At 36.1% G+C, this 27,246-nt stretch overlaps 1 protein-coding gene and 1 long non-coding RNA gene across 2 annotated transcripts in view; both read left to right on the forward strand.

Annotated features, from left to right (window-relative positions):
- The first annotated feature begins 13,710 nt into the window (after positions 1–13,710).
- LOC115216280 lies at positions 13,711–14,503 on the forward strand. The gene is made up of 2 exons (XM_029785479.1): positions 13,711–13,813; positions 13,941–14,503. Exons 1-2 carry the CDS (start codon positions 13,711–13,713, stop codon positions 14,501–14,503), a joined length of 666 nt encoding a protein of 221 aa, XP_029641339.1.
- Positions 14,504–17,663: 3,160 nt separating this feature from the next.
- The window catches only part of LOC118764986, a 23,987-nt gene continuing 14,404 nt past the window's right edge, over positions 17,664–27,246 (forward strand). The window contains exons 1-2 of the long non-coding RNA XR_005000828.1: positions 17,664–17,693; positions 18,617–18,621. This is a non-coding gene — a long non-coding RNA (uncharacterized LOC118764986). The remainder of the gene's footprint in view (positions 17,694–18,616; positions 18,622–27,246) is intronic.

Consider the following 27,246-nt stretch of genomic DNA (forward strand, 5'->3'; position numbering starts at 1 on the left):
TGTGTGTGTGTGTGTATGTGTGTGTGTGTTTGTGTGTCTGTGTTTGCCTCCATACCACCATCGCTTGACAACCGATGCTAGTGTGTTTGCGTTCCCGTAAGCTAGCGGTTCGGCAAAAGAGACCGATAGAATAAGTACTAGGCTTACAAAGAATAAGTCCTGCGATCGATTTGCTCGACTAAAGGCAGTGCTCCAGCATGGCCGCAGTCAAATGACTGAAACAAGTAAAAGAGTAAAATAGTAGTATCGGAGGGAGACGAAGATCGCTTTACCAGCGGCCAGCGAGAACACCAGATGCGATTCAACATTGGGGGTCTTTGGTCAGCTGTAGTTTGCTCACACATCTATATGTATTTCTTTACTACCCACAACGGGCTAAACACAGAGGGGACAAACAAGGACAGACAAACGGATTAAGTGGATTACATCGACGCCAGGGCATAACTGGTGCTTAAATTATCGACCCCGAAAGGACGAAAAACAAAGTCGACCTCGGCGGAATTTGAACCCAGAAGGTAACGGCAGACGAAATACCGCTAAGCATTTCGCCCGGCGTGCTATCGTTTCTGCCAGCTCGCCGCCTTTCACACATCTATATGTTACTGATAAGGGGGTTTTAGATCTCGTTTTTCTTCTTTTTTTTAAAATACATTATTAGTGTTTGTTCAGCGTTTGCTGTGATGCCGTTTGTGTTTCGCTTTATGAGGACTTTTTTATTGCTTTCTGTAGCCTGATCTGTAATTTATTTCATTCGTATTATAGTCCACTTTTCTATAAAACATATATAGCTTTAAGAAAGGTAAATGCTTACTATTTTCGCTGCATTGTGTTTATAGCTGTCTCTTTCTCGGTCTGTTTGTCTGTCTGTTTCTTTCTCTCTATATTTAATATATACACGTCTGTGTGCTTGCGCGCGAGTGAGTGTCTATATACTGATATTTTTATAATATAATATATCAAATATATACCTATGTATGTATGTATGCATGTATGTATGTATGTATATATGTATGTATGTATATATGTATGTATGTATGTATGTATGTATATATAATATATATATATGTGTGTGTGTGTGTGTGTATATATATATATAATACATATATATATTATATACGATACATATTTATGTGTGTTTGCATATGTATCTCTGTGTATATGTGAATGTATATATAAATTTGTATATAATATATATCGTACACACATATACACACATATAGCTATATATATAATATATATATATATATATATTACACACATAAGCATAGAGAGAGAGAGAGAAGCGAGAGAGAGAGAGAGAGAGAGAGAGAGAGAGAGAGAGAGAGAGAGGCTGGTTTTATTATACATTAAAACAACACAAATACATAAACACATAAACCCACCAATATACACAAATAACCAAATCTAACTCCCATTACAAGCACCAAAAGTCAGAGTATGGAAACCAAACATCAAAGCTGTCCCTAAATCCGTTCCCACAAACCCATTAAAATATTAACATTAATAATATATAAACCATTACTGCTTCTTCGTACTTGGTACTTATGAACGTGGTCTTGTTTCTAGCTATCCAGGATTTACTGTATATATATATATAAATATATATATACATATGTGTGTGTTTATATATTTATATGTGTTTACATTTATTTATATGTATGTATATATATATATAATATATATATATATATATATATATATATATATATTATATATATATATATATATATATGTATATATATATATATACATGTATCATGTATGTATATGTATGTATGTATGTATATATGTATGTATGTATGTATGAATGTATATATGCATGTATGTATGTGTGTATATATAATATCTATCTATCTATCTATATCTATATCTATCTAATATATTATATATATATTATATATATATATATATATAATATATATATACACGCACACGCACACAAATATATGCGCAGACATATAATCACACGCACACGAGTTTTGTGTCACGTGTGTGAATTCTCGACGTTGATGTTCACAATCCGCCTCCGCCCCACCGATTGTCATACGGCAGGTGTGTGTCGAGAACGTGAGTTCATGTATGTAAATTTATGAAGAGATGATATTCGTGTATGTGTGTGTGTAAGTGTGTATGTGTGTGCGCGCGTGTGTGTGTGTATATGTTACTAAAAATAATCCGGGTTCACGACACACTCACACTTACACTCTGTATACATTTAAACACTTTTACTCTCATGCAAGCCTCTCTATCTGTATGTGAGTATATACATACATATTATTATTGTTTTTTTTTTATTGTATTTTGTATTTATATCCGTGCAACATCGTCTGTTTTCCCGTCCTTGTTTCGTATACATTCGTTGCTTTTTTCCAAGGAATCTAATGCTCTTAGGTTAGTTTTTCCTTGGCGCTGGCCAGATTGGAGCAATCTCAAGATTAATCAGCCAATATAGCGAGGATGATCCGGTTCTTGACTGAAGATAAAAGGCTCCGAATGACCCGTCCGTTTCTTTGTATCGTCTATCTGGATGTTTTGTTGTCCCCTTTTGTATCACCTAGTGTGCCGGATGTTTTGAGTTCTTGTCCCATTTTGTATTTTAATATATATATATATATATATATATATATATATATATATATTATATATATATATATATATATATTCGTTTACCTTTCACTGGTTTTCGCTAGAGGCTGAGCCCATGTTGGAGCTGCTCTTCTTTGTGCCTCCTTCTGCAATGTACAATTATTTGGCATCTCAGATTCAAATCTATCCAGGTGCTCTTTGAAGACCTCCTCATCTACACCTCACAAAACTCTGAGGTTGTTTGGCAGAATGTTGAATAGGCGGCGAGATGGCAGAAACGTTAGCGCACCGGACGAAATGCTTAGCCGTTTTTCGTCTGCCGTAATGTTCTGAGTTCAAATTCCGCCGAGGTCGACTTTGCCTTTCATTCTTTTCGGGATCGATAAATAAAGTACCAGTTACGCACTGGGGTCGATGTAATCGACTTAATCCGTTTGTCTGTCCTTGTCTGTTCCCTCTATGTTTAGCCCCTTGTGGGCAAGAAAGAAATAAGAATGTTGAATAGTTGTGGATCCCTGAAACTCAAGCTGTTACAATATTGGGTCCTTATTCTAGATGGAGAAGACAGGATCTTTGGTAGTTCGCAGTGCCGTCCTGTTCGATAGTTGGTTTAGCTTTCAATTCCAAAGGTGGAAGGTGGACATTCTAGGACCTCCTATATGTGTATCAATGCATATCTTTCACGCCTTCTCTCTAAGGAGTAGAGTTTCTGTTCCCTAAGCCTTTCACAGTAGCTCATTTTTTCACTGAGTCAATCTTATTTGTGTAGTGGTGCTGGATTGTCTCAAATTTCCGCCACCAGTTCGACGCTCTGTGGCGATCATAATTGGGAGCAGTAATCCAGACGACTCAGAACGAAAGTTCTCCCTAGGAGCAGCATGGTCTCCTTTTCTCTTGTTCTGAACGATCTCAGAATCTATCCAGCAGCTCATCTGCCCAGTGTTGCCCTCTTGGTAATACGCACATGGAATGTTGCATGGTGACACGTGTGGGTTCCAGGTCTCACCCTGACTCTGATTCTAGGAGCATACTACCCTTTGGTCCTGTGTAGTTTGTTTGTGTGTCGATAATGGAGTGCTTGAAAGTTCTCAGCGCTGAACTGCATGTTAATTTCATCATCCCACTTGCATATTGCATTCAGGTCTTTTTGCAACTTTAGTATGGGATCAGAAACCTTGACTGTCTGTGATACTTTGATATCAACAGCATAGATGGTGAGAGTGGCCGATTGTATGGCCGAGGGCGTGTCTGAGAGAGCCACCACAAACAATAGTGGTCCCAGTACAGTTCCTTGAAGGACTCCTCTGAGATTTGATCTCTCCCAGGAGATAGCACATTGGCTGCAGATGTCTGACCTCTGCCTTTTAAAAAGTCATGCAGCCACTCTCGTAGCTCTCCAGCGATACCAAGGTCACGCAGTTTGTGACATTTCATCCCGCGATCAACTTCGTCATAGGCCTTGGCAAAGTCGAGATATATCATAATACACATTTGAGAGGTTGAGCTGCTGTTTGAGCCCCCAATCATAATGCTGTTGTAGCTATGTTCCAACATGGACGGAAGCCATATTGGGTGTCTGTGGGCAAGTTAATTTATTTCAAGAAAGTGATCAGCCTCCTTCTGGCAATGTGTTCCATGACCATGCTAACATTGTCAGAGAGATAGGCCTGTAATTATTTAGCATCTGTTCTGCTTCCTCCTGTATGGACGATGCGTATTATATCTTCTTTTAAGATTTTGGGAAGTTTACTACATGCAAGAAAATTCTGAAAAGTATCTGCAGTAATTTTCCGATAGCTTTCTTACATATCTTTAAAAGAAAAGCCGGAAATACATCTGGGCCCGTTGTTGAGTTCTTGTTCGTCTCATCAGCGGCCGGTATTACGTCTTCCTCTTTTATGTCGAAGTAGCTGATGGTTGCTTTTTCCGTGTAGAGAAGCCCTTTAGGCTCACTTATTTGCATGATTCCCAGTGGAAAATTGACGACACTTTGGAATTGTTTGTTTACCACTTCACTTATCCTCCTCAGTTTGCATATAGGCGCAGGAGTGGCTGTGTGGCAAGTAGCTTGCTTACCAGCCACATGGTTCCGGGTTTAGTCCCACTGCGTGGCACCTTGGGCAAGTATCTTCTACTGTAGCCTCGGACCAACCAAAGCCTTGTGAGTGGATTTGGTAGACGGAAACTGTATGTGTGTGTGTGTGTGTGTATGTTTGTGTGTCTGTGTTTGTCCCCCCTACATCGCTTGCCAACCGATGCTGGTGTGTTTTCGCCCACGTAACTTAGCAGTTCGGCAAAAGTGACCGATAGAATAAGTACTAGGCTTACAAAGAATAAGTCCTGGGATCGATTTGCTCGACTAAAGGCGGTGCTCCAGCATGGCCGCGGTCAAATGACTGAAGAAGTAAATGAGTAAGTTTGTGAACCGTCTTCTTCAAACAGTAGCCCTATCATGTGAACCGAGGCAGATTTTTTTTTAGCAAATATATAGAAGGCTTTAGGATTAATTTTTATATTTTCCACTTCCCTGGTTTCTCATTCTACCTTTTCCTTTCCATGGAAGAGTCCGAGATTATTTTCGGTCTCTTTGAAGAGAAATTTCTCGCTATCATTAAATTGCCTATTTAAGCGATTGGAGATCCTTATTCTCTGTCTCATAAGGACTCCCTTATCTCGGGGCATGATGCTTTTGTATGTAATGGCTCTCCTCTCTGGGACAAATTTAATGCATATGGTTCGCATTACTGACACGAATTCTTTAAGTTTCATATCAATGTCTTGCATCTAGAAACTTTTCACTGAAGTATCTGTTTTCAAATTGACTTCCAGTCAGACTTGTAGGAGTTCAGACTGGATAGGGTTTGGGTGTTATCTGTGTGGAATACATCTTTAATTAGTTTTGGACCATACATCGTTCTATGATGTTTATATATATATACACATACATACATACATACATACATACATACATACATACATACATACATACAACATACATATGCGTGTGTGTGCGTGTGTGTAACTGTATATGTATTTACTACAGAAAACCGACTCACTCTGCGCTTACAAAATTTTCTCACATATATATATATGTGAGAAAATATACACACATACTCTCATACACACACACGCACGCACACACACACATGTATATATATATAAATATATATATATATATATATATATATTTACACACACACACACAGACATATATATTGCGCACGGAGGTTTTTCTGTAAGATGTATTTGAGAATCATACTTCCGTGTATTTATTTGAAATAGATATTGATCACGGCCCAACACAGTTCTAATTAGTTGCACACCACTCTCAGTGAATAATTAACTCAGTTACACAAATTAAGCAGTCTTGTGTGAGATTCATGTATTTCCAGTTCCACCGCCCTACCACGTGTAACTTACACGCAAGCACGCGCGCGCATACACACACACACACACGCACATACTCGCATACACTCACACGTAAGCACATACACACACGTATCATATGTACATGAGTGTGTGTGTGCGCGCGCGCATATATACACATATATGTATGTATGTGTGTGTCAAAGGGTGCTGGAGGACAAGCGTAGACAAAGACGCGCACGCACGCATGCACGCACACACACACGCACACACGCACAAACACTGACACGCACACACACACACACACACGACTGGCTTCTTTCAGTTTTGGTCTGCCAAATCCAAATTGAAACCTTTGGTCGGCTCAAGGTGTCACACAGCGAACCCAGTACCATGTGGTTGGAAAGTCCGACATGCTAACGATTCTGCCACCTCGTCTAAGTCATGCATACATGCAAATCCATCTATCTATCTATCTATCTATCTATCTATCTATCTATCTATCTATCTATCTATCTATCTATCTATCTATCTATCTATTGTTCAAATGTGCAGAAAACAAAAGACGAAGATAGGTGTAGGAACAAGCAACATTCGGGAAGAATGGAAAAGTCTTTTACGTTTCGAGCCTACGCTCTTCGACAGAAAGAATTAAGAGGGGAGAAAATATATGCATGTGTGTGTGTGTGTGTGTGTGTGTGTGTGTTTGGTGTGTGTGTGTGTGTGTGTGTGTGTGCGTGCGCGCGTGTGTGTGTGTTAGTGTCTCTTTCTATCTATATATTCATATATCAGGTCATCCCATAAATTCTGTCCGATTTTACCGTTTTTAGAATTGAATGAAATGTAATAGTATTTTTGAATGTCAAATGGAATTAAAAATGATTTTTATGCATTTGTATACATTTATACAGAATAATAGAATTAAAATTTCTTTGATTAAAACCCTTTCTAACATGGAAGTATCCAAAGAGCATTTGAGGCAAATAATGCTTTATGAGTACAAAAAAGGAAACTCTGCAACCGAAGCGACTCTAAACATACCCTCAGTTTATGGGAAAGAATGAAAGAACTTGCAGAAGATGGTTTTCAGAATTCAGAAGTGGAGATTTCAGCCTTGAAGATGAAGAGTGAACAGGACGTCCAGTTGAGTTTGATGATAAGCTCCTTGAGGCATTACTTGCAGAAAATCCTGCATTATCAGTTGAAGAATTGGCAATAAAATTTAGTTCAAACCATACAACTGTTCATCTTCAACAATTTGGAAACGTTCCTAAACTTGGAAAATGGGTGTCTCATGAATTGTCCGAAAGCAAGCGCAAATCCCGAGTTGACATCTACTCTTCTCTCCATTCTCGCGAACTCATTTCACCCTTTTTGGATAGACTTGTGACTGGTGACGAAAAATGGATCTTCTATCGAAATGTTAAACGTCATAAACAGTGGCTTGGTAAAAGGGAAAAAGCTCAACCACAACCGAGAAGGGAACTTCTTGGGAAAAAGGTTCTTCTATCTATCTGGTGGGATTGCAAAGGAGTAATTCACTTTGAATTGTTACCACCTAATGCAACAATCAATGCTCAAGTTTACTGTCAGCAATTATAGCGTTTGAACCAAGCTTTGAAGAAAAAAAGACCTGCTTTAGTGAATGGAAAAGGAGTGATATTTCATCAGGAAAATGCGCGACCCCACACTTCAAAGGTCACATCACAGAAGATCGAAGAGCGTGGATGGGAAAAAATTCCTCATGCACCTTATTCTCCCGACCTTGCTCCTTCAGACTACCATTTGTTTTGTAGTTTACAGAATCATTTGGGGAACATAACTTTCACAAGCCAGGAGGAGGTCGAAACTGACATTTCAGAGTTCTTCGCTTTGAAACCAAAAGAGTTTTACATTGATGGGATTAAAAAGCTTGTAAATAGATGGAAGAAAGTCATAGATAATCAGGGAAAGTACATTGATGATTAAATTTCAATTAAATATAACACTTGATCACTTGATTTCTTTATTCAAAATTCGGACAGAACTTATGGGATGACCTGATATATGCGTACATACATACATACATAAATACATACATACATACATATAGAAATCCTTAAATCCTTTAAAATGTTTCAACCCGAAAGCTGCAGCCATGCTGGGGCACCACCATTGAATGGAGCTACACTACTATGTATATGTGTGTATATATATATATATATATATATATATATATATATATATGCATATGTATCTCTCTCTCCCCCTCTCTCTCTATATATATATATATACCTATGTATATGTGTGTGTGTGTCGGTGTGTGCTTAATATTAACAATATATGTGTGTGTGTGCAGGGAAACAGATAGAAATATAGTTATATAGTAACAGAAAGAGAGAGATATATAGTGTGTGTGTGGGTTGTCTTTCTGCAAAGTTGCTGTTTATAAATAGATATTTGAATCAACATATACGAAGCGCATATTATGAGAAGAAACACTTATACATTGATAAAGAAGACACACTCGTCTCACGCGATAATTTTAACGGCTTCTTTTTTTGACTTAATTTCTCTTCCTCTTTCACTAATTTAAAAAAAAATATTTTTATAGAATGAAGTGTGCGCGTGTATGTATGCATGTGTGTGTGTGTGTGTGTGTGTGTGTGTGTGAGTGTGTGTGTGTATTTCTCTTCCCAACCTTTCTCTCTGTTTTTCTCAATATATTTATATCATTTTTATATATAGAAATATATCTGCTTGTTGGTGAAAATGTCAGTATATATATATATATATATATATATATATATATATATGTATATATATATATATATATATATATATATATGTATATATTTATATATATATATATATACATATATATATAGGTATGTGAGTGCATTTGTGTGTGTATGTTTTTATATATACATATATATACATACATATATATATATATATATATATATGTATATATATGTTATATGTATGTTTGTATGTATGTATATATGTATATATATATATATATATATATATATATATATATTTATATTTATATATATATATACATATATACATATATATAGGTGTGTGAGTGCATTTGTGTGTGTATGTTTTTATATATACATATACATATATATATATATATATGTATATATATGTTATATGTATGTTTGTATGTATGTATATATGTATATATAATATATATATTATATATATATATATATATATATATATATATATATATATATATATATATATATAATATATATATATATATATATATATATATTTAAATATATATATATATTTAAAGGCGGTGCTCCAGCATGGCTGCAGTCAAAATGACTGAAACAAGTAAAAGAGTATATATATATACACGCACACATATACAAATATATATACATGCACACACACATATACAGACGTCTGTGTGCGTGTATGTACGCATGTATACCTGTGTATGTATTTATATGAATTCACGTGTTCATATCAATATCGATATATTTGTACGAAATGTGTGTGTGTGTGTGCGTGTTCGTGTGCGTGCGTCTCCTCTCTCTCACTTTCTCTCTCTTTATCTTTCTCTATTTATCTCAATCTATTTATTCCTCTACATATGTAGGTGTGTATGTACACAGACAGACACACACATAAATATACACACCCACGTGAGTGTGTATGTATGTGTACGCTAGTTGTGTACATCTTTGCTGTTGATAACTTCCCACAGGCGACTAAGTGCGGTAAAAACATTTAAATTTATAATAATATTTACATTTATAAATGAAAAATAAATATTTATTTCGTTTTGATAATAAATATTTGATATTTCCAACACATCATAATCGTATGTCATAATTATATTCAGACCTTCGTTTAAAATACTTTATACGGTGTAGTTGCCTCCATTTAGAATATTCATAAGATATATTTATCATATCGTATTTCTATGACATGTAATAACCATAATCTTATGACCTAATTAACAGACCTTTGAGTACAACGTTGCAGTTGCGCAATTTTAGGACATGGCATTTTATAAATTTAGCACATCACAGTTATATGACAAATTATAATCATATGACCTAGCATAGTTATATAATATAACTAGTAGTATCGCCCGGCGTTGCTCGGGTTTGTTTCAACCCTTTAGAATTGAAATTTTTGAAAAGTAAAAATTTGGCATTATGTAGCTTGTCATTCTCTTTAAGTGAACATTTTTCTGGTGAAATACACCGAAAAATGGCGACACAGCAGTCAAAAAATCGTAAAAAATAGAGATTTTCATAGAAAAAAAGCACCTTTTTGATGTAAATAATTTTTGGTGTTAACATGGTCCGATTTGAATTTTATCTTTTACGGAATGAAGAGCAAGCCTTCTTCTATCATACTCTCAATTTTGGTCAACTTGCGCCGCAGGGTCTCGGAGGAAATAGTGTTAGTTGAAAGCTACCAAACCTGCCATACACAGACAAATTCAGCTTTATATATATAGATTAGTAGATATTCGTATAAAATCATTTATTGCATTTTGTTGCGTACTTTTAGGATATGATATTGCTATATTTACTATATCATAGTCATGCAATATATCAATCCAATGACATGTTCATATGAAATTATCATAGAGCTTCGTATTTCGTCGCACCCTTTTAGGATATATTTCCTATATATTTATCGTATCACAGACATATGACTTATCATAATCATATGACCTGTCTTAGTTGTATGACATTAGTAGATTTCGCATAAACGGTATTTCTGCATTTCATGTATGTTCACCATATTGTAGACATATATGTCATAAGTGGCTGCGTTCCTTATAAACTGCATTGGTGTACCTGTTTACATTTTACAGTGAGTTGGAATAAATCCGATACTGAGTCTGTCATCTATGATCTAATCTAGCGCTGGTCTGCCCATGGGCAGGTCCTGTGCATGCGAACTTTCTCCAGCACTCTCTATATGATCTAGAGAGGGACCGTGCCCTCCCCTACCACCTTTCAGAAGATTACGGGGACTTCGGCTATCATGGCTAGACCTGGGATGAATACTGGCGTGGTTTCTTGTTGTCTTCTGGAGGCAGGTGGGATTTGAACTCAGAATGCAGAGAGCCGGAAGATATACCCTAAAGCATCTCTGCCGACGTGCCAACGATTCTGCTGCTCCCCCATCCAACAGAGCAACGTGAAATGAAGTGTTTTGCTCAACAAAAAAAAAAAAAATAATAAAACGCACCGCCCGATCTGGGAATCGAAACCAAGATCTAGCGATCGTGAGTCCAACACCTTAACCACTAGGTCACGCGCCTACACTGTTATTTATCCAACGTTTATTAAAAGCAAGAATGCATGGTTTACATCTTAACTGGGATCAAGAATCGATTCTTCTACTGAACTGACGCCTTATTTTATCGATTCCAATAGAGGGAATGAGAAAGGTGACTTCAGCGAAATTTGAACCCCGGATTGCTATTAGATAATCATCATAGAAAAATGCATAGACGCTGACATAGCTTTGTGTTTATGGAGTTCGTTTTTCAATCACGTGAATCCACATTTGATCCGACTGCGGAGCGCCTTGAACGAAGTGTTTTCTTTCATAGTGAATGGTAGAGAGAAAAATATACGGAAGCCCATCCGCAGAACTTTCCCCGTAATTGGGTTGTAGAATTAACCGGTTGCCGTGTTTAATACCTATTTCTTTACTACCCACAAGGGGCTAAACACAGAAGGGACAAACAAGGACAGACAAACGGATTAAGTCGATTACATCGACCCCCAGTGTGTAACTGGTACTTAATTTATCGACCCCGAAAGGATGAAAGGTAAAGTCAACCTCGGCGGAATTTGAACTCACAACGTAACGGCAGACGAAATACCGCTAAGCATTTCGCCCGGCGTGCTAACGATTCTGCCAGCTCGCCGCCTTTGCCGTGTTTAATACCGTCATATGAACACTTGGGTGTCTTTAAAGGAGTTTACTCTGTCACAAGCATTCGGGTCTGATTGCTCCCAGCTCTGAGTATAACTTCCTCGATCTTATTCCTACCCCCTCATCTCCAATAACCGAGGCCTTGAAAAGTGGGGTCACGTGTGCAGCTTTTCTTCTAATTAAGTCATTAAAATACCACCCCCATTCTAAGAAAACAAATACAAACACACACACACACACACACACACACTTTTACACACACGCGCATACAAACACACAAACACACACACACTTTCAAGTACACGCGCACACACACATACAAGCACACATACACACATTTCCACGCACACGCACACACAGACGCACATAGAGATACATACAGTTAATTATTAATGAGCTTAGATTCACGTTCTGTGACACGTTTCTTCCGTGGAAGACTGCAATCATAAAACTGACACGTGACAACATATTAGATTTTCGTGGGAAATAAAAGAAGTCATTTCCTAAAAAGATTCAGTGAAATTTGCTTACAACAAGAAACGAGAAGCGAATTTAAAAGGAAATGCAAACAAGCTTTAAATAACATTTGATAACTAAATGATATTTATAAGAACAGATGCCGTAGAGTAGAGTAGAGGAGAGAGAGAGAGAGAGAGAGAGAGAGAGAGAGAGAGAGAGAGAGAGAGAGAGAGAGAGAGAGAGAGAGAAGCTCCTAATTAATGGAACCGATCAAAGAGATTCCGGTACAACCACGCTGATAAAGTCGTTTGATTTGACTTGCATCTTTCCTCATCCTATACTTGTTTCGGTCTTCGGACTGCGGCCATGCTGGGCCAACGCAGTGAAGGGTTTAGTCCAGAGAAGGGAAACCTGCGGACTTCCGTCTGCGGCCATTAGTTTATTTTCTTTCTTTTTTTGACATCGAATATTTTTTGTCTAAAATCATTATACGCCCTAAATTTACAACACACACACACAGACGAAAGGAAAGTTATCTGTGTTTAGTGAAGTCACTCCCAGAGATTGGAAGCATTTTTCTTTAAACCCAATGAATTCAAACTCAAAGCAACAAGTATATAAAGGTAATATTTCCTTGTCAGCCACACCAGCCTAGGTGGGAGTAGGTGACTTCACGTATGATGCACGAAAAGTTCCTGTTTCGTCCACCTTTTCATTGGGATCTGTGCTCCGTACTTTACTTAGTAATTGTATAGTCGTGGCCAACTTCTTACTGACTTGTTTTGTGAAACTGAGTTAGTTATAAGTCTATCAGTGCCTGCGTTAATTTTACAGACTTCCTTTTTATCATTGAGACTTTATAAGTGATACACTAATCGTATTCATTGCTACTCTGTTAAGCCGACTGCACACTGCTTGAGTCAAAACGGTCTTAGACAAGACACTATCAATCAGTGTCCGAACCCATGTTCTTGGAATCTTAGTCATAACTTCAACAATTGTCATTATTTTGTGAGATTGGAAACCATCGATATTTGACATTATTTCTGCAACAATTAGCTAATGATAAATAATAATACTAATAACAGAAAAAAATGATAGCTAATCTAGATGTTATTCTGTCTCGGATGGTAGTAACAATTGCTAAACTCAAAACCAAAAACATGGTTTTGAATGCAAGCTTATTGCGCTTTGTCTAAGACTGTTTTATTTGGGTGAGTGTGCGGCCGACTTTACTAATTCATTATTAAACTTCTTTTAATGGTTTTTCAGAATAAATACAGTTCTTTTTAACCCATAATTGAAACGAACTTCGAAAGAAGAAAACAGGTTCTTCAATGAGGAATGGAAATTGTAATATTATTTTTGGTAAATAGCGGAGGCAAAATGTTTTGCTTATTTTGTGATACCGCAATTGTAACGGTTAAGAAATTCAATGCACAGCAACAATATGATCTTCATAAAGACTATAAATATGCCAAATTAGAGGGTGAGTCTCGAAAGATAGCATTGCAGAAATTGAAAGATAGAAAATAAAAGCAAAAACAATTTTTCCAATCTGTGTTGCATCAAGGTAGAAGCCAGCTATAAAGTTGCATATTTGCTTGGAAAAAAAGGTAAGCCATTTAGCGATGCAGAACTCACAAAAGAAGTGGTAGGATGTATAGATCCCGATAAAGTCAACAAATATAAAAAGGTGTCTCGTTCAAGAAGGACTAATACAGATCGACACCATGAATTGGTCTATGATGTAACAGAACAGTTGAGAAATATAATCCCAAAAGAAAATGTATATTGCTCGGTAGCTTTGGATGAATCGACTGATTCCACTGATTCAGCACAAGTATTGTATTTTATTCGTGCTATAAGTGATGATTTTCAAGAATATGAAGAATTATTTGCTTTAGGCACCCTTAAAGGAAGGACGCGAGGGATAGATATTTTTAACAACTTCAAACAGCAATGTCATAAAGTAGGACTAAATTTTACTAATTTGGTGAATGTGTGCATGGATGGTGCTCCAGCTATGGCTGAAAATGAAGGATTTATTGCACATCTTAAAAGAGTAACCAAAGAATCAAATGTACTGATTTCTTTTCATTGTATTTTACACCAGCAAAATTTCTGTGCAAAATCTGCCATTTTAAATGACACTTTGCAGAAGGTTATAAGTATTTAAAACTATAATCGAGTAAATGCCTTGAAGCATCGTCAATTCGAAACATGATGATGATGGATGACGAAGTAATTAATGTGGATTTGCCTTATCACTCAAAAGTACGCTGGTTGTCTCAAATGAAAGTATTGGTCAAAATTTCGTCTTTACGAAAGCAAATAATTGACTTTTTCAAAGAAAACAACAAACATTGTGATTTATCAGATCCAAATTTTTACAGAGATGTTGCATTCTTACGTGATGTGATGTCAAAACAAAATGAGTTAAACATTTCGCTGCAAGGCAAAAATAAATGTATTTATGATATGCGGCAAAAAATTTGGGCATTTAGAAAAAAAAATTGTCGTTTTTCAAGTTCCTTTTGGCTCAATCAAAACTTTCAGAAGAACACTTTTCTCAGCTTATGAAGGTAATGAGTGAAAATGAGGAAAATATCTATGAATCTTTTGAAGAATACGAGTCAGTTTTAGACTCATAAATAGCAGACTATAATAAAAGATTCAAGGATTTTGGAAAACATAACATCATTCTGAAACTTTCCCGAAGAGTTACAAAGGGAGCTTATTAATTGTCTGAAGATAATATTCTGAAATCTCTGTTTGACAAGAGGGAAAATCCCATCGAAATTTGGGAAAATGCAGTAGAATATCCTCGTTTTCGTGAACATGTACGCCGACTAATTTTCTGCATTTCTTCAACATACTTTCGTGAATCCTCATTCTCGTATTTGACGCAAATCAAGAATTCGTTGAGAACGCAATCGACAGACGAGCATGTGGAGGACCAATTGGAACTAAGAACAACTATGTTAGAGCCTGATATCAAAATGCTTTCTAAAAAAAAAAAAAAGCAAATTAAAAGAACATTGGTTTCATTATTTACATTCGACGGATATTTGTCCTCATCTTGTTTGTTGTTAACACGTTTCGGCTGATATACCCTCCAGCCTTCTTCAGGTGTCTTGGGGGAAATTTCGAACCTGGGTTCTCATTCCTAAGGTATTTTTCGATGATATTATTATTATTATTATTATTATTATTATTATTATTATTATTATTATTATTATTATTATTATTATTATTATTATTATATAGGTAGGTGGCTAGCTGGCAGAATACTGTGCGGCATTTTTTCTAACTTTATATTCTGACTTCAAACACCCGACGGGGTCGACTTAGCCTTTCATCTTTGCGAAGTCGATAAAATAACTACCTGTTCCACACTGGGGAGTGGGGTGTCAATGTGTGAACAACTTGCCCGCGCTCCCAAAACTTGCTGGCCTTGTGCCAAAATTCAAAACCACCACCACCAACACCACCACCACCATCATCGCCATCGCCATCATCAACATTTCATTATTGCTATTATTATCGGTGTGTAGAACGCAATAATCACATTGATCAACATAATTAAAAACTAAAACATGAATAAAGAAAGAAAAAAAAAAACCAAAACAAAAAAAAAAATCCCCCCAAAAAACAAAGTAGGTAAAAATCTCTCATCAATTGGTTGTTTTCTTTATGAGCAACAGGGAACCATAATATCGATTGGTTGATTGGAATTCTGTCCATGACCCAAATGTCTGATGAGCTTATTGTTCACACACACGCGCACACACACGCACACATCCACGCACAAATACGCGTAAATGTGCGTTTATGTACGCATTCATATGCTTGTGCGCGTGCGCGTGCATGCATGCATTCATTCTCACGAATTTATATCTATAATCATATATCTGAATGTAAATATCTATTATACGTGTGAATATGCACTCATCAATCAATCAATCAATCAATCAGTCTATCTGTCTATCTATCTATCTATCTATCTATCTATCTATCTATCTATCTATCTATCTATCTATCTATCTATACTTGTTTCACTCATTAGGCTGCGGGCGTACTAGGGCAATGCCTTACATACAAACATACATACATATTTATATATACATACATACATACATATATATATATATATATAATATATATATTATATATATATATATATATATATATATATCTATATATATATATATTATATATATATATTATATATATATATATATATATATATATATATATTCTTTAATTCTTTTATACGTTTCAGCCCTGAGGCTGTGGCCATGTTGGGGCATCGCAAGTGATACACACACACACACACAACACACATGCACGCATCTGTTTGTTTGTGTGTGTGGTGTGTGTGTGTGTGCATATATATATGTGTGTACGTACATACATGCATATATACACCAGACGCACACAAATAAAAAAAAATTATCAGGAAGAAAAACAAAAGTAGAAATATCTAAAAGAAAAGAAACCCCAATAAACTGTGTCAGTACAGAGAATATTGGAGAAGATGAGGAAGAGGAAGAAAGAGAAGAAGAAGAAGAAGAAGAAAGAGAAGAAGAAGAAGAAGAAGAAGAAGAAGAAGAAAGGCAATGCCTGTTGATGTTGTGTTTTGGTACTTTTCCCTCTCTTTTTGGGATATCAGCAATAGTTTCCTTTCCCTTCACCCATGCACACACACACACACACACACACACACACACACACACGCACACACACGCACACACATACACAAATACAATGCACGCACTCACGCACACGCACACGCACACACACACACTCACAATATATATAATTATATATATATATATTTGTTTACTCAACTTTCGTTCTTTTTGTAGACAGTGCAATAGAAGCAACAACAACATCAGCAACAACAATAACAACGAAATTATTGCAGCATTTTTTTCTGCCTTGTTTAATAGAAAACCCAATGAAACGAACACCGACAATCGTTTGATCTTTCTCGGATCAATGACAGGATTTATTGAGCTTTTTCATAGACATAAAACACACACGATCATATATTATTATCACTATCATCATTATTATTATTATTATTATTATTATTATTATTATTATTATTATTATTATTATTATTATTGTTTACACATGACATGCACGCTTACATGCACACGTTTATGTGTGTGTAAATGCATGTATGTGTGTATATATATATTATTTATAATTGTATAAATATTTATGTATGTTTGTATATGTTATATATATATATATATATATATATATATATATATATATATATATTATATATATATATATAATATATATATATTATATATATATATATTATATATGTGTGTGTGTGTGTATGTATATATGTATCTGTGTGTGTACATATACTAAAATGTGCACTTATATATGTGTTCACATAAGACATAATGCAGTGAACACGCTGACACACACGCACATATACACGCATCCGCACATATATATGCATCCGTCCGTACACACGCATACACGCACATACATACACATACTCATATATAGTTATAGACAATAGCGCTTTTATAAGTACAACACAATAGACATGCGGAATACGGAGGCCCATACCGCCCACGCACATTCACACCTTGTATATTGGCAGAAACGTACTCTGCTACACTAAATTCATTACCTACGTATATATATACACACACACACATACATGGATATGCACACGTACACACACACACACACACACACACTTGCGAACGCGTACAAAATACCAAATTAGACATAGCGATAAGATAATGCATTTTACCAACTAAGCTTATACACACCGCGAAGAAACAAAACATTACCTGCGTTTAGAAATATTAATATATATATATATATATTATATATATATATATACATATATATATATAATACATATTATATATATACGTATATATATGTATGTATATATATATATATGTACATATATATATCTATATATATATATATATATATATATATATATATGTACATATATATATATATATATATATATATATATATATATATATATAATATGTACATATATATATATATATATATATATATATATATATATATGTAGATATATTATATATATATATATATATATATATACGTAAAAAATGCACTAACACGCATACATATCGACACTTACACATATCAATATAAGAACATGCATAAATACATAAGCATATATACACATACCACACATACACATACACACACAGACAAACACAGATACAGCCAAACAGACACACACACACACACACACACACCCACACAGACCATGTAGATTATTAAGTACATGCTAGGCGCCATGAAAATTACACCCACACATACAAACATCTCCAAATGTTCTCACATGCATACATACATAATGCATACATATATATATACACACATGCATACATAATGTGCACGGTAGTACGTGAACATCCACACACGTAGATGCACACACAGACACGCGTGCATAGCCACATACTCCTCATAAAAGAAAAATATGGCAAACATATATTGCACACGCGTATACTAATCTCTCTTAATATACCTGCATCAAAAGTTATACTTATAGTGAACCATTGGAACGCGTGCGCGCCACACACATGCGCGTGCGCGCACACTCGCATACATACATATATACATACATCATTATATATATACATATATAAATATATATACATACATATATACATCTATACATATATATACATATATATACATGTATGTATAGAAACTCAAATATATATACATATAATACATACAGATATAGTGTATGTGTATGTGTATATATATATATAATATATATATATATATATAATATATATATATATATATAAACGTATATATATATATATTCATACATACGCATGTATATATAAATGTGAGTGTGTTTGTACATATATATGTATGTATGTATGTATGTATGTATGCATGCATGTATGTTTGTATGTATGTACCTACATATGCTTGTATGTATGTATGTACGTACGTATATATGTTTGTATGTATAGATGTATGTACGTAGGTACGTATGTATGTTTTTATGTATGTATGTCTGCATTGTTTGCGTGTTGATTTGGGCATTACATTGCAATAAGTGTATGCCTTCCATAATTAATCTGTTTTTTTATGAGGAATTTTATAAAGAATGTAAGTATTCTCCTGTAGTATTTCCAACCTAGTTTTGTTTTGTGGTTTATCATAAATTGTTTTCCAGTAGCTCCAATGAACTTAAACTGATATGCTGCAACATCAAAACTGGAAACTTCCTTTTCAGTAACGCACCACAATCATGTAAACCCGAGAAGAAATTAAGTATAGCCAATAGAATCAATAATTTTGACTGTAAAACTGAAAATCGTAAAATTCAGGACATTGGACATACTAGTACCACACCTTCCCGTGTGTTTACTATGCATTTACAATATAGAGCTAAAGCAAAATTTTCTACTACTCATCAGGAAGCAAAATTAGATAGGAAAATAAGAGGAGAAATCCTACATACTCTAAAATTTCTTCACAAAATGGAATGTACACTGTGTGTGTATGTTTGTGTGTGTGTGGCATGTGTGCGTGCTTGTGTTCACACATATATATGTTTGCGTGTATATGTGTATATATGTATATAGTGTTCAAAAAAATATCATACTACAGCAGTTAGTAAATATGGTATTTGTTTGATGCGTCAATAGAAAAAGAGCGTGTTATAACGTTTTGTTTTGTTGGTTGTTCATCAGAAGAAAAGGAAGAAAAAGCGAAGCATGGGCAGAATGAGAAAGCTAAAAATTGAGTGTGCGAAAGAGGAAAAGAAAAGCGGGTGAGCATGACACACGAGAAAGGTAATTTGCTAGAAAGCAGAGGTGGGGAGAAAGTGGTGGAGGTGTAGATGCAAGTATCAGAGTATGTCCGTGTCTGGAAGTGGACATAAAGTGAAGTGGGCATAAGAGGTGTGGTGTGTCCGTGTAATAGTTTGCTGGGTAGTCTTAAAGAATGTTTGTGCGGAAGTGAGTTTTGCGTGAGAATAAAAATAATAAACAGGAGATGCAAATATATACACCCACCCACACACACATGTTAATCCCTACACATTTAATTTTCTCTCTCCGTCTTTTTTCGTTCTCTCTCCATTATTTTCCTCTCAGCCCTTTCTGATGAAGAGTGCGTAAGTTCGAAACGTCAATGACTTTTCCATTGTTCCCGAGCGTCAAACTAATACACCTACTTTCTGTTCTCGCACCTGTCTTTTGTTTTCTATAAATTTATATATATATATAATATATATATATATATATATATATATATATATATATATATATATATATATATATATAATATCATCTATTGCATCTCCTGCTCTCTGCTTCCCTGTACATCGGACAAACGGGAAGCCGCTTGGCTGACCAGTTCGCGGAACACCTCCGAGACATCCGTCTCGCCAATTACACACCAGTCTCACGCCATTTCCGCTCCACCGGTCACTCCTTGCAACACCTGTCTGTGTTCGGATTATCCTTGCACAGAGGCCATCCGGATTCCCGCTTGCGCCGTGAACAGGGATTAATCTTCTCTCTTCGTTCTTTTACGCCATTTGGGCTCAACTCTCCCCATTTTCATCTAACCTCCTACTTCTCTTCAGTCCTTCATCTTTTCACCCCTACTCTCTTTCCCTCCTCTTCCCTTCTTTCCCTTCTTCCCCCTTCTTCCCTCTTCTTCTTTCTTCTTCCCTCTTCCCCTTCTCTCTTTCTCTCTGCTCCCTCACTCCCCTTATCTCCCCCTCTCTCCCCCTCTCTCCCCCTCCTCCTCTCCCTACCACTCCCCTCCTTCCCCTCCCCCTTTTCCTCCTCTCCCTCCTTCTCCTCCTCTCTCCCCTGAAGTCAGAACGCCATGATAGACCGTTAGCTTCTACACGCATTTTTTCTCTCTCCTTGTTTCACTCTTTGTTTCTTTTCTGTGTATCTTTCTGTCGAAGAGCGTAGGCTCGAAACGTAAAAGACTTGTTCTATTTCTATTCCTATACATTTGTTTGTACTCCACCTGCCTTCGTCTTTTGTTTATTTTCGGAAACCTTCCCGTTATATATATATATATATATATATATATATATATATATATATATATATATATACATACATACATAAATACATACATATACGTGTGTGTATATATGTAAGCGTGTGTATGTTCTTGTGTATGTGAGTATGAACGCGTGCGTGTGTGCATGTGCCGTAACGTATTTAGCGTAACTGGTGTCTGTATTAGAAAAGACGCCAGAACTTTAGGAAGAAATTCGTGGATTTCTACGTCAGCGTAGAGAACGTATAGAAAAATTTGCAACATACCGCGGTTGGCAAACACAATAAAAATACCAATTATTCAATGTTTGATGAAAGAGAATTCTTTTTAACGTTTAGGACTGAAATCCTTCATCAGATAGAAGAGAAAGAATGAGAGAAGGTAAAAGAAAGAAAAAGCGTAGAGCCGAAAGCTACCTTTTACTGTCGCTAATGCCTTTCCAAAATAGCACAAGCGTAAGAAATACGTGATCTTTCGGGTCTCATTTCTTTCGATTTTTTCTCTCTCTTGTTCTCTCTCACTCTCTCTTTCTTCCTTTGTCCCTTTCTCTTCTCTCTCCCTCTCTCTCCTCTTCGCATTTCTCTACTACGAAGGAACATCACACCGAAAATATTTCTCTTCCCCCAATTGTGCAATTATTTTTGACGAGTTTGCATTGCTCCTGTGTTGCTGTCTGTCTGTCTGCCGCTCTCACGCTCTCTCTCTCTCTCTCTCTCTCTCTCTCACACACACACACCACACACACACACACACACACATACAAAGTAATGGAACAGAGATTTGTCATCGCAGCAGGTACCTTCTTAGCACTATGAAATAATCTAGATCTGGCTACGTACACCGGATGATAGAGAATGTGCGTAATTGTTTAAGACAAGCATTTTAAAGATTCTTCGATAGGAAAATCCTGAGTTCATACCATTCGATTTCATACAGCATATAGAGTATATAATCAAAACATCTTAAAGAAGAATGGCGAAGTATTCATCTTTAAAATTTATTTATCACTGTATTATTCTCAATAAATTTATATTATTGAGAATAATATAATAACGATAATACCATAATAAATAAATGTTGGAGATATATAATTCTGCATTTTTCTTTTCGTTGTCTTGATATATAAATAATATCGAACGCACATACGCAAGATATGTGTTTTGCTAGTTCGTGGCAAAGCTGCGCTTATAAGTACAAGAGAATGTATTCTCATCAATTCGCCTGGTGTTAAAACACCTAAAAGTCATAGACAAGCGAGAAAATTCGCATTTGGTCCCATTCAGGAGCTATAAACATCGATGTTTCGTGATTTTTGTCATTGCCAATATCGTGTACAAAATTGTGTAAGAACCATCTGTTGGTATGTCCCAACGCTTCATACCACGGAAAAAATTCAAATATGATGAGAAGCAACTCCGGGTATATAAAAATATCGAGCACAACATACATATATATATATATATAATATATATATATATATATATATATATATATATATCTGTACACTCTTCTACACACTCTCTCCTCTTCTCTCTTATATATATCTATTATATATTATATATATATATATATAATATATATAAAGAGAGAGAGAGAGGCTAACATGCAAAGATAATATGTGTTTGCATGTGTGTGGTGTATATGTGTGTGTGTACGTGTGTAAGAATGTGCGTTAGTGTGTGTATATCTGTATGTATACAAAATGATACACTTATAAGAAAAACCAAGGCTAACTACGGTGGAAACCGTTTCTCACAAACATACACAAACGTTCAACGTAGAAAATTGCACACACACACACACACACACACACACACACACACCACACACACACACACATACACACATCACACACACACACACCACACACACATACACACTGATAGGAATTTCTAATATATTTTTTACCGAAAAAACTTCACAATTCATCAAGAATTTGTTATTAATTTTTTTTTCGTTTCTGATTTACATTACAAAACAAGGTAATATACATATATAAAAAAAAATTAGGAGGTCAACCAATTTCTTTTCACATGGAATTAATGAGTTACGGATGGTTCTGAGGATAAAGAAAGGACATGGCATTAATGGTGTTCGCAGTTTGATCGATTGATGTATGTAATGTAGCTTCAATTTAATTTGTTTAATTAGAGAAAATCAATCGGTGAGAAGAGGAGATAAGAAGAAAAAACAGATGTATTCAGCACAGAAAATAATTGATGTTTGTGTGTGTGTGTGCGTATATAATACACATTCACACACATACACACACACACACACACACACACGCACACACACACGCACGCACACACACACGTACGCACACACACACACGTATGTATGTATGTATGTATATATACATATATATATGTATATGTATGTATATGTATATATAGATATATATACACACACAAACATATATATATATAAAAGGCAGTTTGTCTGTCTGTGTGTGTGTCTGTCTGTGTGTCTGTCAGGTTGTACCCTCACCCTGACCACGGCTTTCAACCGATTTTGATGAAACTTGACACACACATAGCCCAATGTCATAATTCAAAACTAACGCAGCGAAAATTTTGAAAAGTTCTCCCAGTTCTGAAAAAAATCGATAAATTCGACATGGGGTCGAGAATCTAAGCTTATCACATGCAACACATTTTCCGTTGTAGTTTTCGCAACTTGCAATCGATTTTCACCAAACTCACGGTGAAGCTTAATGTTACCCTAAGGAACTTAATTCTTACGTTAGTTTTCCATGCAATACCTTACCATCAGAAAAATCGATAAAATCATGCCATTTTGGGAAATCGCGTTCAAATTCAAGATGACATATTTTCGACAATAACTTTAACAAATTGGCAGGAATTTTTTTTTAATTCACAGCGGGCATCATGTCTGCTCCAAGGAGCTATATGGTCCTTTTGATTCCAATAGGATACGTTATTACTGGAAAGAATCGGTTAATTACATCATATGTGGCACACATAGCAAACCGATTTTTGAAAGTTCACATAGATTTTCCCTACTTCTTAATGCATGCAAAGAAACGGTGCCTTGAATGCCTTAATGCCTTTTAGGCTTCATTTTACAAAATTACGGTTCAATGAGTACAAAAAAGGGTAAAATGGTAAAGGGCATTGCTTATCGACAAAGTTTGTTACATACCCGAGCAACGCCGGGCTATGCTGCTAGTATATATATATATATATATATATATATATATACAAATACAAATATACATATACACCCACACATATATACATATATATATGCATATATATATATATGTGTATATATATGTATAGTATATATATATATATATATATATATATATATATATATCTATATATATATATATATATATATATATATATATATATGTATATATATGTGTGTATATATATGTATATATATGTATATATATGTGTATGTATATATATGGAGAGAAATAACTTCCTAAATATAAGCTTTTCTTAAAAACGCTAAGAGTAAAAGATGTTTTATATGACACATTCTAGTAGTGTCCGAAGTTTGAAAGTGTTTAGTTACAAAAAATTATTCTTTAAATCTGTCGGTCAAAATGTAAAGATCCCATAATAAATATTATTGATGTCACACACTTAATGTAAGCGTTTTGTTTACATAATATTTTGGGCTGCGGTTTTACGTCCTGGAAGAGTCTCTATAAGGCGTAGAGTGTAAAAAGAAAACCCCACTGTATACGTCAATGTAAATACCTATTTCTTTACTACCCACAGGGGGCTAAACACAGAAGGGACAAACAAGGACAGACAAACGGATTAAGTCGATTATATCGACCCCAGTGTGTAACTGGTACTTATTTAATCTACCTCGAAAGGATGAAAGGTAAAGTCGACCTCGGCGGAATTTGAACTCAGAACGTAGCGGCAGACGAAATACCTATTTCTTTATTACCCACAAGGGGCTAAACACAGAGGGGACAAACAAGGACAGACATAGGTATTAAGTCGATTACATCGACCCCAGTGCGTAACTGGTACTTAATTTATCGACCCCGAAAGGATGAAAGGCAAAGTCGACCTCGGCGGAATTTGAACTCACGACGTAACGACAGACGAAATACCGCTAAGCATTTCGCCCGGTACGCTAACGTTTCTGCCAGCTCGCCGCCTTTTCCAATGTAAATAACGAACTCCAAAAAGCATTTAAACAAAACACATGCATTAATTATGCGACATCAATGTTTAATTATTGGAGCTGCTTGTAACTCAAAATTTAATTTAATTTTATTTGTTTCAGGCATTTGGCTGCGGCCATGCTATAGCACCGCCTTGGAGTGCTTTTGTCGAACAATTCAACCTCTACAAACATTTTTAAGCCTACTACTTACTCTATTGGTCTCTTTGCGGAACCGCGACGAGGACGTAAACACACCAACACCTGTTGTCAACCGTTGATGTGTGGACAAAAACAGACACGAAGACACACATACATATATACATACATACACACACACACACACACACATATAATATATATATATATATATATAATATATATATATATACAAACATACAGACATACACACATACATATATACACGACGGGTTTCTTTCAGTTTCCGTCTACCAAATCCACTCACAAGGCTTCGGTCGCCCGAGGCTATAGTAGAAAACACTCGCCCAAGATGCTACGCAGTGGGACTGAACCTGGAACCATGTGGTTGGGAAGCAAGTTTCTTACCACACAGCCATGCCTGCGCCCTATACATTATTGTATAATGCATTACAGAGGTCTATAATGAAGTAATTCCCATGGACGATGAACTCGTTGGATAATAACATCTGAATTTACACAATGTCTGAAATATACGATGGGAAGGTCGAGGGTGGAACGCCTTTGATCATAGGTTTCTTGGTCAGGGCCATTAGGAGGCAAAAATCTCCCATAACCGCAATAAAAATTTTAAGGTGCGTGTTTAAGATTTAGAGATGTTCAGTTTTAAATTAGAGATGTAATTAGAGCGTGTTGTAGTTAATTAGGCACACGATTGCATGATAAATGTGTAATCAGTAACTAAGGATGTTGATGTTGATGGCGATGATGATGACGACGGTCACAACGATGGCGGCGATGATGATGATGATGATGATGATGATGATGATGATGATGGTGATGATGACAACGACGACAACGACTACAACGTTGGCGGCGATGATGATAACCTAATGATGACGATGGTGGTTGTGATGGTAATGATTTCGTTACAATTGCCCCGATGACATTGAAAACGACACCCGCTGATGAGGATGACGAAGATCACAACGCTGGCGACGACCGCGACGGCCTTGATAGCCGCGACGGCAACGACCACGGAGACGACGACGACGACGCGAAGTTGCTGTTGCTGCTGCTGCTGTTGTTGCTGCTGCTGTTGTTGCTGCTGCTGTTGCTGCTGCTGTTGAGCGAACGGTCTTCGTCCCAGAGCTCGCAAGATGGGAGAAGTCCGAAACGTGGTCCTTTACTATTCGTAAGACCCGCAGAAGAGAAAGCAGGTCAACCCCCGACACCGAGAGCGTAGGAAGTCGGGGACAAGAAACAGGAAGAAAGAGTGAGAGAAAGTTGGAGCGAAAGAGTACGACAGGTGTCACCCCCACCCTCTGCCGGAGCTCGTGGAGCTTTGGGTGTTTTCGCTCAATAAACACACAACGCTCGGTCTGGGAATCGAAACCGCGATCCTCCGACCGCGAGTCCGCTGCCCTAACCACTGGGCCATTGCGCCTCCCGCTGCTGTTGCTGCTGCTGCTGCTACTAGTACTGCTCCTGCTGCTGCTGATGATGTTGATAATTATGATGATG

Source organism: Octopus sinensis, linkage group LG10 (genome assembly GCF_006345805.1).
Source record: "Octopus sinensis linkage group LG10, ASM634580v1, whole genome shotgun sequence".
In the NCBI taxonomy this organism is placed as follows: Eukaryota; Metazoa; Mollusca; class Cephalopoda; order Octopoda; family Octopodidae; genus Octopus; species Octopus sinensis.